At 51.0% G+C, this 12,721-nt stretch overlaps 1 protein-coding gene across 1 annotated transcript; it reads left to right on the top strand.

The window, feature by feature from the left end:
* The first annotated feature begins 240 nt into the window (after positions 1–240).
* Positions 241–12,112, top strand: MEAK7 (MTOR associated protein, eak-7 homolog). The gene is made up of 8 exons (XM_049786761.1): positions 241–277; positions 3,197–3,385; positions 3,734–3,952; positions 4,200–4,344; positions 9,781–10,209; positions 10,956–11,074; positions 11,539–11,718; positions 11,958–12,112. The coding sequence occupies exons 2-8, from the start codon at positions 3,227–3,229 to the stop codon at positions 12,069–12,071; spliced, it is 1,365 nt and encodes a 454-aa protein (XP_049642718.1). The 5' UTR covers positions 241–277; positions 3,197–3,226; the 3' UTR covers positions 12,072–12,112.
* Positions 12,113–12,721: the final 609 nt, after the last annotated feature.

The raw sequence follows: 12,721 nt of genomic DNA, 5'->3' as shown, positions 1-12,721 counted from the left end.
TCCCTTCCCCAGCTCCGCCTCAGCTGCACACGCAGAACTCCAGCGTCCGCACCGGCTTCCACCACGGGCCCCGCCCCTCGGTTCTCCCCCGCCCACTTCCCATATTCTTCCTTTCTATTGGCTAACGTCTCCCTAGAGCCCCGCCCCATTCCATGTCTGCCCCGGCGATTGGAGCAAGTAGCCGCCTGTCAAAGCTTAGCCCTGACAATGGGCAGGTCGCGTCAGGGGGCAGCGGGCCCGGAAGACGGTCTAGTCAGCGCCGCGGCCGCGGGTCACGGTGAGCTGCGGAGCCGCCGCTGCCCGGGCTGCCTGGGGGTGCCCCGGGCGGGGGTCGTGGCGCTGGGCCTGCATGTGTGATTGCGTCCGGAGTGGGCCCGTCCCTGCCTCTGCCCGACCTCCTCCTCCCGGCCCAGGGTGCGGGTCGGGGACCGGGCTCAGCCTCGCTGGGCTGTGCTGCTCCGTGCCAGGCTAGGGAAAGGCAACTTGGGAGCTCTCAGCTCTCAGGATGGGTTGGGGCAGCCAGCTGGGGCGGCCACAGAATGGTCACCTCTTGCCTGCAGGCTGTGGGCACACAGTGGCATGAGGACATCTTCGGTGAGCTAGTGGTGTCCCAAGTCTCTGGCTCCCAGAAAGCAGAACGACACACCCCATATGACTTGACTTCATCTTTTCCACCTGGTTCTGGGGCCTTCCACAGAGTCGGAACCTGAACTGGCATCTCATCCTCACTTATTACAGATCCGGGCACTGGGTCCCTCTTCCACCGTGGCCCACTTGGGGCCAGGTCACCCCTAGTATGTGTGTGTGTGTGTGTGTGTGTGTGTGTGTGTGTGTGTGTGTGTGTGTGTGTGTGTGTGTGTGTGTGAGGGGGCCAGGTCACCCCTAGTGTGTGTGTGTGTGTGTGTGTGTGTGTGTGTGTGCTATGCTTGAGGTTACCAGTGGCTCTGCCCCTGTGGAAGTCTTTTAATCTGCCTCATAATGTCCCTCCTATTCCTTCTTTGAGATAATTCTTTTTTAGAGGGTCTACACCCATTGATGTTCAGAGCTCACTCCTGGCAGGCTCAGGAGACCATGTGGGGTGCCAGGGATTGAACCCAGTCCGCTCATGCAAGGCAAATATCCTCTCTGAGCCCCAATTGAGACAATTCCTGGGTACAACTTCGCATTCCAAACTACTGCAGACAATCTGATATCTCAACTTCCCTCCCCTATGTCTGACTCATGTGCTTCTAGATCCCCCACATGCCCAGGTCAGTCCCTGACTTAGAAAGCAGGACAAACAGCTGTCTGTATGCAAGGGCTCATGGAAAACAGATTGTCCATTAGGGAAAATCATGTTCTTAGATACTGCTCTTGAACTGAAGGATGTGTAGATCAGGGCATGGGGTCAAGCAGGGAACAAGCCAGACTGTGTCCCACACGTGTGACTTGCTGGGACATCACAGCTGGTGCCAGTGGACTCATTGAAGAGCAAGCTTGGGTCCTGATTGGGATGTTGGTCCTACAGTTCTTGGGAGGCCCAAAAACCACGGGAGCATGGACTGGGAGGAGGGAGAAAGGGTGGGTTCTCAACCACATCTTTGTGAACTGAGTCTGAGCACTGGGCTTCCACATCAGGAGCTGCCTGAGGGTGCAGTGATGGCGCTGAGGTCATGTCTCTGTCTCCGCTGGCCTCTCCAGAGTGCAGCTCAAGTTCCTTTCCGAGCACAGTGAGGCATTAAGATGGTTCTCCTTTCACCAATGCTTCAACCAGGGCCATTCGGACACTCAGAACCAGAGGCTCTTGTTTGCATGGAAGATGGTGACAAAAGACCATAATTGGATTAGGGGCCAGTACTTGGCCTTAATATTTTAGTGGGCTAAAGTGAAAGCACAGCAGGGAGGGCTTTGCCTTGCATGTAGCCCAGTCTATCCTCAGTATCCCTTAGGGACCCCAGAGCCAGCCAGGAGTGATTCTGGGTGCAGAGCTAGGAGTAACTCTTGAGCACTGCCAGTTGTGGCTCCCTGAAACCACAACTTTTTAGAAATCCAGAGGAAGGGATGAGAAAGAGAGGGAGGGAGGGAAGGAGGAAATGAGTGAAGGACAGAGAGAGAGAGAGAAAGAGAGAGAGAGAGAGAGAGAGACAGAGAGAGAGAGAGAGAGAGAGAGAGAGAGAGAGAGAGAGAGAGAGAGAGAGAGAGAGAGAGAGATTCTCAAAAGGCAGAATGGACCCTGGCAACACCACTTTTTTTTTTTTTTAATTTTGGGGCCACACCTGTCAGTGTTCAGCTACTGGTAGGCTCAAGGAATCTTATGGGATGTCAAGAATTGAACCTGGATCAGCTGCATGCAAAGCAAACAGTCTCCCTACTGTGCTATTGTTTCATTCCCTTATATCACACTTCTTTTTAATATTTCACAGTTTATTGGAGACGCATGATAATGTTTGACAGGGTGTCAGCATGCTCTGTCCTGAAACTAGACCCTCTCTGGTGACCCCCATCCACCTCCATTCTCAGTGCTCCCTCTCCATTCTGATGTGGACCAGCTGTCTGATCTGTTGCCTTGAGATGTGTCTTTAGATCTGCCTGTCTGTCGCCTTCTGGGCTTGTCCCCTTCTGAGTCCATCTCATTCTGAATCAGTCCCATTCTGGATCTGTCCCTCTCCTTCTGACTCACCTCACAACAGCAAGTGCACCCCAGCTACAAATGATTGATTCCATCCTAGGGCCAAGTCCCGTATCCCATGTCTGTGTTCAGGCTACAGTTCCTTTATCCAGACACCCTAGGTGAGGTGAATACTCAAGGAAATAAACCCCAAGAAATGAGTTGAATTTTTATGAACTTTGTTCATTTTTGGGGAGTGGAGTAGTCACACCCAGAAATGCTCAGGGCTGACTCTGCACTCAGGAATCACTCCTGGCAGTACTTGGGGGTAATATGGGGTCCCGGGGATGGAACCTGGGTTGGCAAGGTGTAATACAAACACCCTCCATGCTAAACTGTGGGTTTGGCCCCTGATTTGGTTCTGAACTTTCAGTGGCATTGGTTTGGGGCTGGCTTTCCCAGAAGCCATGTAGGTCACATGGCAGTGCTGTAGTGTTTGGGAGTCCACATGCAAACGTGACAGACCCCGTGTTAGAGCTGGGCCTCTGACATTGTTTGTTCCCCTACTGTCCCTTTTCATTCTCTCTGATGTGACTGCTGCTCTGGAAGCACGGCTGGAGCAGGAGGAGGAGGAGGAGAATGGGGAACAACCGCAGCCGCACAGTGCCCACTTTCTGCCCCCAGCTCCTTCCCGAAGAGCAGGCCGAGATCAGCAGGTTGTTCAACATCCTTTCACCCCAGAGAAGCGACTCCGGCTCCGATGCAGCACCACGATACTTCTTGCTGAAGGCTCTGCAGGCAAGAGCCTGCTGGGATGCTGGAGTTGTAGCACAATGGGGAGGGCACCAGCCTTGCACGCAGCCCACCTAGGTTTGATTCCCGACATCCCAGAGAATCCCCAAGCGGGGTGTGTTCCCTGAGCAGAGCTAGGACTAATCTCCTGAGCATCGCCAGGTGTGGCACCCCCGGAAGCAAAGAAGGTACCTGGGGCCAAGCGCTGGCTTGGAATTGAGGGTACCCGCCCAGCCCCGTCTCATCCAGATCCCTGTTCTGCGTGGGGATGCCCTGGAGCCTCTGCTTGGGGCCTCAGCTGGGGTCGGATATGTGAGGACTGAGTCTGCATTTGACATGTGCATCCACCTGCAGGGTCACGTGGGGGAGGCTCTGCCCCCCGAGATGGTCATGCTGTTGTACACGGGTATGCGGAGATCTGAGCCCGTGGGGTCCGGTGATGGTATCTCTCGTGAGCAGCTTCTGAATTTCCTGGCGCACCTGCTGAAGGGGGTTGCAGAGGAGAGGGGGCTCCTGCTTCTTAGGATGATCTCTGACACCCCTGGACCCATCAGTGCTGCAGAGGTGCAGAAGGTGGGTGCCCTGGGTATCCCTGCAGCGACCCAGCGCCATTGGGGAGCTGGTCAATGTGGGGCAAGCTGGGAGAGGTCAGAGCAGTTGTTAGAGAGCCCTGCACCCTACCAGGCATGTCTGTAAGACCAGAGTTCCATCCTCAGCTCAGAGCCTTAGCTAGCCACTTTGCCTCCACTGGCCCGAGTGTCCCTAGAGTGTACCTGGAGCCCCCCTAATGGGTGACCAACAAGTTTCACTGTCTCTTCAGTTTGCAGAGTTGCTGGTGGACTCTGTGGCTCAGGTGCTCACCCACCGGCAAGAACTGAGAGGTTGGACGCGGCCCAAGGCCCTGGATTCCACACCCAGGTTTCGGGAACTGGTGACCCAGCTGCTCTCCGAGCTGAAACTCCAAGGCAAGTGATCCGTGTCCTTCCTCATGGTCAGGTGTCCCCTGCCTCTCACTACTTCTTTGCCTTGGTCAGTCTGGCCCGGGGATCGGTGGTCTGCTGGAAGAACCAATGTTGGCCCCAGCTGTCTGTCTGTCTGTCCTTGAACTCATCTCATGAGCCATCTATTGAGTAGAGAAGATCTGAAAGAGAATTACATGTACAGTGCAAGCATAGAGAACTCTACTACAAATAATGGACAGTAACTATAATATATTGAGCAAAGATGAGGAGCTATAAAAGGGGAGTCCACATCAAAAAGTATCATTTTGCCAAAATTACATATTCAGATTCCATCCTGAGAACTAAACTGAAGAAAATAAAGCAGTATTATTAGAATATAAAACTAAAAACTCATTAGAGAAATATACCTTTACAAAATGATATAAAAAAAAACCCAGTAAAATACGGAAGTCTTCTTTTGGAAAATCTGTACAAAAAGAAAGAATATTATATAAAATCCATAAGTAGCTACAATCTTGGAGAATAATAAAAGCAAGACAAGATTCACCATAAGGATCGACATTTTCTTTTTTTTTTTTTTTGGTTTTTGGGCCACACCCGGCGGTGCTCAGGGGTTACTCCTGGCTGTCTGCTCAGAAATAGCTCCTGGCAGGCACGGGGACCATATGGGACACCAGGATTTGAACCAACCACCTTAGGTCCTGGATTGGCTGCTTGCAAGGCAAACACCGCTGTGCTATCTCTCTAGGCCCAGGATCGACATTTTCAAACCCTTTCTACAAACATGCCTGTGGAGAAAACCATAGAGCATTAGTAAAATCTGAAAAAGAAGGGAAATGATTAGCTGGAAAAAATCACATCATTCATTGTAGGTCTCTGAACAGTGTAAAAAAGAATGTACACTGCTGTGAATTTCACTGACATGTTGGGGACTTTTTTTGATCTTCTTGTCATCAAAATTGATCCAATGCTATCTTGCAGCAATTTTACAATATGATGTACAGTGTCCGTAGTGAACTTTACCATAATGGTTTGAAACTGATAAGTTGTATTTCTCAATCTTGTCTTTATACTCAGGGTTGAATTCTGCTAAATTGAGGTCTTCTAAAGGAAAATCCTTAAACATATAAGGACATTGCTGTGGGTAGATAGTAATGTCTTCTTGACATATGTCCAGACCGCTGTTTCATGTGGTTGCGTGATTCAAATCATTTACAGTGTGGAATTTCCTTGGGCTGGGCCGGGGAGCATTATAGTCGAGGGGTTTTGCCCCTGATTTTGATGGGACTAAGGTGAGTCCCAATATGTGTTTCCCTGCATCGTGTATCTGTGCCTGTGCCCCTGGGAAACTGAATTAAAAGGAGTCAGGGGGGGCCTGGAGAGACAGCACAGCGGTGTTTGCCTTGCAAGCAGCCGATCCAGAACCAAAGATGGTTGGTTCGAATCCTGGTGTCCCATATGGTCCCCGTGCCTGCCAGGAGCTATTTCTGAGCAGACAGCCAGGAGTAACCCCTGACCACTGCCGGGTGTGGCCCAAAAACAAACAAAAACAAACAAACAAAACAAACAAACAAAAGAAAGGAGTCAGGGGCCGGAGAGATAGCATGGAGGTAAGGCATTTGCCTTTCATGCAGCAGGATAGTGGTTCGGATCCTGACATCCCATATGGTCCCCTGTGCCTGCCAGGGGCAATTTCTGAGCATAGAGCCAGGAGTAATGCCTGAGTGCTGCTGAGTGTAACCCAACCCCCCCCCCAAAAAAAAAAAAGATTTTAAAAGGAGTCAGCAACCTCTTTTGAAATGACCTGGCTTCCCACATGGAAACAGTTATTTTGCTTCCTGGGGTTTGTATTCAAACCTCTCCCCAGATTATCAAAGCGGTTTTTGGACTGGCAGTCTCATGCCCAGGGATGCTCTTTACCGCATTTCAGGCAAAAACCTGTTTTTTAAATGTGTTTTGTCCCCTCTGGGGAGAAGCTGTAATGCCCTTAGTTGCTGTAAAAGTGTTGTGTGTGATGTGGGGGTTGAGTTATATCTTGCACATTCTGACAGGCTCTGAGAAAATTGCTCAAATCAGCTTTATCAATCAGAAGCAATAATATTAATTTGCAAGCTGTAATAAGCCAAATTCTTTTCGAGAAATTTCCTCATATTCTCACTTTCACTTGCAATTTAAGTGCATCCTGGAGCCTTCCCACAAATTCTTTTTTTTTTTTTTTTTTGGTTTTTCCAGGCCACACCTGTTTGATGCTCAGGGGTTACTCCTGGCTAAGTGCTCAGAAATTGCCCCTGGCTTGGGGGGACCATATGGGATGCCGGGGGATCAAACTGCGGTCCTTCCTTGGCTAGCGCTTGCAAGGCTTACCTTACCTCCAGTGCCACCTCACCGGCCCTTCCCACAAATTCTAGGTATGTTTCAAGATTGTCCTGTGTAATTTTAAGAAAATTTCCTGAATTTATTCCTGTGGAATCAATATTTTCCCATGAGCATATTGTGATTTCGTTAACTATATCCCAAATTTCCTTTGGTAAAGCAGTTTGGACTTGAACATTTGAATATTCACCCATCAGTAGTTCATAAGATAAGATCATTTCTGCCACCCATGTTTTAGTTCCTTCTGGGCTAAAGAGCTTGGCTTTAACTCTTTTCGTGTAAAACATGTCCAATTGAACTAGCTGAAGTGAAGTTAAACACATTTTTACTATTCTTTTTTTTTTTTTTGGTCACACCTGGTGGTGCTCAGGCGTTACTCCTGGCTGTCTGCTCAGAAATAGCTCCTGGCAGGCACGGGGGACCATGTGGGAACCGGGATTTGAACCAATCACCTTTGGTCCTGGATCGGCTGCTTGCAAGGCAAACATCGCTGTGCTATCTCTCCGGGCCCCATTTTTACTATTCTTTTAAAATCATGCATAACCCAAACTGATTTTTGACACCAAAATTTTAGTAACTCCACACAATATGGTGATGTAGGACTGTAATCTTTACATGAGTTTTTAAACCGATCTTTGTCTTCCATCTCAAGGGGTTCATATAATGAGACATTTACTCCAGATAAATGGGCTGAGCCCATGTTGGCAAAATTACTCTGAATAGGGCTCTATGGTTATTCATTCTCTGATTCAGCACTGGTTTGCCTGTCAGTTATATCAACAGAATCAAGATTCTCCTGTGGAGTTAGTATAGGCAGTTGTTCACTAGTGGTTGGTATAGGAGTAGGGCTGTGTGTTTCTAAATCTCTGTGTGAGCCCGTGTGTTGCAGGATAAAGGCCTTTATTTTTGTTGTGGGAGATGATCTACCAGTTTGCACTTGGGCCTGGGTATTAATAGGACAAAAGCCCTTAATTTCTGTAGTGGAAGGAGATTCACTATTCCTTACTTTTTTTTTTTTTTTTTTTTTGGTTTTTGGGCCACACCCGTTTGACGCTCAGGGGTTACTCCTGGCTATGAGCTCAGAAATCGCCCCTGGCTTGGGAAGACCATATGGGACGCTGGGGGATCGAACCGAGGTCCGTCCTATGCTAGCGCTTGTAAGGCAGACACCTTACCTCTAGTGCCACCTTCCCGGCCCCTATTCCTTACCTTTTATTCCTTAACACCCAGTATATCAATAAGCTCAGCAGGATTATATTCACCAATATTGACATTCCCAAAATGATCAAGGATATATACAGTACAGGAGAGCCAATTATGTAATTATATACTTTTGTTTGCAGTGTGGACTACAGCCAACCTAAAATGAAAACTTTACACAACACTGAACCAGTCTGTTTGAAACAAGGTGGCATAATCCATGCAATCAACCACATAGGCCATCTTAAAATTTCTGAGAGAGATTTCCAAGAAAGCAGTTCACTTACTGTTGATAAGGGTTGGGTTGCAGTCTATTCGGGCACCGGATGAAGAGTCATTTTCTCTAGTTTGATTGGTTAGGGTTTGATTCCCACTGAGCTCCCAGACAGGAAAGACGGTTCCCATTTCCCTGTCTACAACAGTTCCAGTTGTAGAGATCTGCAGGAAATAATTCACATAGTGAAGAGGTACAAGAATGGGTTCAGGAAATCCAGTGCTCAAGCAAGAAATTCAAACCACCCAAGCTTTCTGCTGCTAGAATGGAGCGCAGCTCAGTGGAAGACTAAAGAATGAGTCTCTGACTTCCTCAGACCCCTGCTTTTATTGATAAGAATCATGTCCCACTCTAGGGGTGGAAGAAGAATAGCAAGTAAGGGATAATCCAATATACTATCACCAGATCACACCCTGGAGTGGAGTACAATTATTGATTAGGGTAGGATCAGTAACCCCACAGAAGGCAAATGCCCTCCAGGCTGTAACTATTGCTCTGGTTCATTCTTCCTTTGTTTCTGTATCCCTCACATGAAAGAAAAAGAGAGAGGGAGGTAGAACAGATGCTTTTGGTCTTGGTCCTAGTCCTCCTCCTCTCTCTGATGGGCTGTCCCCACTCCTTGTGTGTCTCAGCTGCAGGTCTCTGGGCTGAACAGGGCTAAGACTATGTTTCTTCATCTGCTCTTGTGCTTGGTACTGGGCGCATTTTCTGCTCATGGTTACCCTGAGCAACTGCAGTGGACACAGGTGTGCAAATAACTTCTCAGTTGAATGTTTAACTGTGCTTTTTGGGGTAGATGCCAGGAAGTGGGGTCCCTAGGTCATAGGGAAATAAAGAAAGCTGGGTTCTTTTTTAAAATTTTAATTTTTTTTTTTTTTTTTTTTGGTTTTTGGGCCACACCCGGCGGTGCTCAGGGGTTACTCCTGGCTGTCTGCTCAGAAATAGCTCCTGGCAGGCACGGGGGACCATATGGGACACCGGGATTCGAACCAACCACCTTTGGTCCTGGATCGGCTGCTTGCAAGGCAAACGCCGCTGTGCTATCTCTCCGGGCCCTAATTTATTTATTTATTTATTTATTTATTTATTTTTGGTCACACTGGCGGTGTTTGGGGGTTACTCTTGGCTCTGCATTCAGAAATCACTCCTGGCAGGTTCCGGGGACCATATAGGATGCCTGGGATCAAATGCAGGTTTGTCCCAGGTAGGCCACATGTAAGGCAAACACTCTACCACTGTGCTATCTCTCTGGTCTGAAAGCTGAGTTCTAATTATTATTATTTTTTGGAGGGGGGCTATGGGCCACACCTGGAGATGCTCAAGACTTACCCCTGGCTTTGGAACTCAGAAATTACTCAGGAACCACTCAGGAATTACAGGAGTCAGGAGTAACCCCTGAGCATCACTGAGTGTGTCCCAAAAGCCAAAAGCCAACCTCCCCGAAAAATGAAGAGGGGATTGTTTTGGATTCTCACACTGATTCTGAGCCCCTCTCTGTCTCTCCTGTCCTGTGTCTACCCGACTTCAGAGCAGCATCTGCGGGTACAGACATGGATGGAAGGAGAAGCTATGACCTTCTCCCCCCTCTGCAGACGGCAGGAAGCTGCAGGGTCCCCAGCAGCTGGATGGGCTCTGTGACCAGGCAGCGTTGGAGGACTGGGTGTTCCGGGCACCACTTGTGGGCACCTTCCTGAGCCTCTTGGTCTATGGGGCCCTCCTGCGGCGTCGCTGGACCCCCGGGCCAGCCCCACTGGTGCCCAAGCGGCAGGTGGAACCTGGCCAAGACTTTGCCAGCCTGCTGGATGTGATGTCTGTCATCTTTATTAACTCACACCTGCCCCCACAATGGCGGCACCGCTGGCACCTGCTCTTCGCCTCTGACCTGCATGGCTGCAGCTTTGCCCACCTATGTAGGCGCATCACACACCGGGGGCCCTGCCTGCTGCTGCTGCAAGACCATGATGGACACGTCTTCGGGGGCTTCTCCTCCTGCTCCTGGGAGGTCAAACCGCAGTTCCAAGGTACATGGCGCCCCATGTACCCTCCACAGGCAGGACATACAGAGGCTCCATGCAGGGCCCCCCCAATCCTGGAGTTAATGGCCCAAGTTCCCTAGGTCCAGGTCGGTGTGGGGTACAGGCATGCCCTTCCTACCCCCTGTTGCTACACTCAGTCCCGGGGTCCCCTCAGCCTGTTGTCTGTCTCCCAGCAGAGCAAGGCAGTTCCTTGTTTTAGGGCCACACATGGCAGTGCCCAGGGAACTCTGTCCCCTGCCTGCTTCTGTCCCCTCCCCTTCTTTCACACATCTCTCGAGTGGTTTCTTGGTCTTTTTTTTTTTTTTTTTTTTTTGGTCACACCCGGCAACACTTAGGGGCCATTCCTGACTCTATGCTCAGAAATCACTCCTGGTAGGTGCAGGGGACCATATGGGATGCCAGGATTTGAACCACCGTCCTTCTGCATGCAAGGCAAACGTCCTATCTCCATGCCATCTCTCCGGCCCCGGTCATTCTTTCTTTTACAATATTTTTGGCATGTGGGTTGAGCCCACAAGGGCAGGCAAGTGCCCCATGCCCTTCTCTGCTCGCCTGTTTTTCAGTCGGATCCATGTCCTGATCCCATCAGGGGTGCCATGTGCCTGTTTGTGCTTCCCCAAGCTCTGCACACCCCTGCAGGGCCCTAAGTCCTGCATCCCAGCAGCAGTCCCTGCCCCCTCCTGTTCTCGGGCTCTGCAGAGGATGACCCTGTTGTGCTCTGGCCCCTGCAGGAGATGCCAGCTGCTTCCTGTTCTCTGTGTCCCCCCACATGGCCGTGTACCCTTGTACTGGCTCCAACAACCACTACATGTACCTGAACCGTGGGCAGCAGACTATCCCCAATGGGCTGGTGAGGCTTCAGTGATGGGGGACAGATGGACCCCAATGGGCTGGTAGTGCTTGGAGTGGAAGGGGCTGCGGTCATATCTTGGGGGTACAAATCCCAGCTGGTGGGTCAGGCTGTGGGACCAGTTTTCTAGGCTCTAAGGGCCATCAGGGGCTCTGACTGGAGATGTGGTGACCCAGACTCCCAGCCAAGGGGATACCCCAACAGATCTGTGTAGACAGTTGTGGAGGAAGGGTGCAGCTGGGGTCCCGAGAACCTGATTCTTTCCTTTGATGTTTAGCAAGTGGCTCCTCTTGAAGCCCAGTCTTGTTGGGTGGACAGTGTCCACAGGCCCCAGGCTAGAGGGAAAGATGGTCCAGCAGGCGGTGCCCTCCAGACTTGGGGTGGGATGGAAGGAGAGAAAATGGTCCCTCACCTCTCCTCTCCCTGAAAGCAGGGCTTAGGGTGGCTGATGCTGTCCCCCGCAGGGCATGGGGGGCCAGCACCACTACTTTGGGCTGTGGATTGATGAGGACTTCGGGAAGGGCCACAGCAAGGCCAAGCCCACGTGCACCACCTACAACAGCCCACAGCTGTCAGGCCACGAAGACTTCTGCTTTGATCGCATGGAGGTGTGGGCAGTGGGCAATAACCTGTCTGTGCTATCGGTGAGCCCCACCCCTGTCCCACCCCCTTGTTTGGATGACCCGCTGCATCTGGGCACTCGGAGACCCAGGATGGGGTTTGGGGGTCCCCACAGCTCAGGGGTGCTGCCTGGGGCTGCCTCTGTACTTCCCACAATGGCACAGTCGTGGCGCAGAGTGAGGACCTGGGAGCCTAGCGCTTCTCTGGAGGTTCTGGCTTCCTTGGGCTGCAGGCTCACCCCCTCCCGGGCCTTTTTCCACAGACAAACAGCAGCAAGAGCATCCTGGATGTGGACCCTGAAGCTCAGGCCCTGTTGCAGATCAGTGGGCGGAGCTTCCATAGCCAGGAAGTGTGGGAGCCCCCCGAAAATGCCTGAGGAAGAGTCTTGTTTCCTGCACAGCCTGATGCTTCCTAACCCGGCACAGCCACGACATTACCCAGGGTGGATTCATAGTGTTGGGGGGCCATCTACCAGAAACTCCAAGTGTCAGAGATCAATCAGTACCTGAATCCTCGGTTCACTTCTTGCTCACTGGAATTGGTGTCTGTAGGGGCTAGTCCCACTGTGTATATGTGTGTGTTTATGAGCGTGTGTGTGAGTGAGAGTGTGTGTGTGTGTGAGTGGTCACTCTGGGGGGGGGGTCATGGCTCAGCCCAGTGCCCTTCCATATCCCTGTCACAACAGAGTGGGGCACCACCAACGCCCCCACCTGCACAATCTGCACTTCTGTGAAAGCACATATGAGGGGCTGGAGCGATAGCACAGTGGGGAGGACATTTACTTTGCATACAGCCAACCTAGGTTCAATCCCTGGCATCCCATAGGGTCCTTGAGCCTGCCCAGAGTGATTCCTGAGTGCCGAGCCAGATGTGGCCCCCAAATCAAGAAAACAAACAGGCCTGTCACTGGTGTGGACACCCTAACATGGGGCAAGCCCCAATGAGTGGCTGCTCTTGTGGGGGGACCACTGGGCTGCCAGCATAACTGAGTGCCGCTTAGGGGTTACTCCTGGCTCTCTGCTCAGA

The sequence above is a fragment of the Suncus etruscus genome, chromosome 14 (genome assembly GCF_024139225.1).
Source record: "Suncus etruscus isolate mSunEtr1 chromosome 14, mSunEtr1.pri.cur, whole genome shotgun sequence".
Taxonomy (NCBI): domain Eukaryota; kingdom Metazoa; phylum Chordata; class Mammalia; order Eulipotyphla; family Soricidae; genus Suncus; species Suncus etruscus.
Note: the sequence above shows the minus strand (reverse complement) of the source record. Positions and strands in the feature narration are given on the sequence as shown.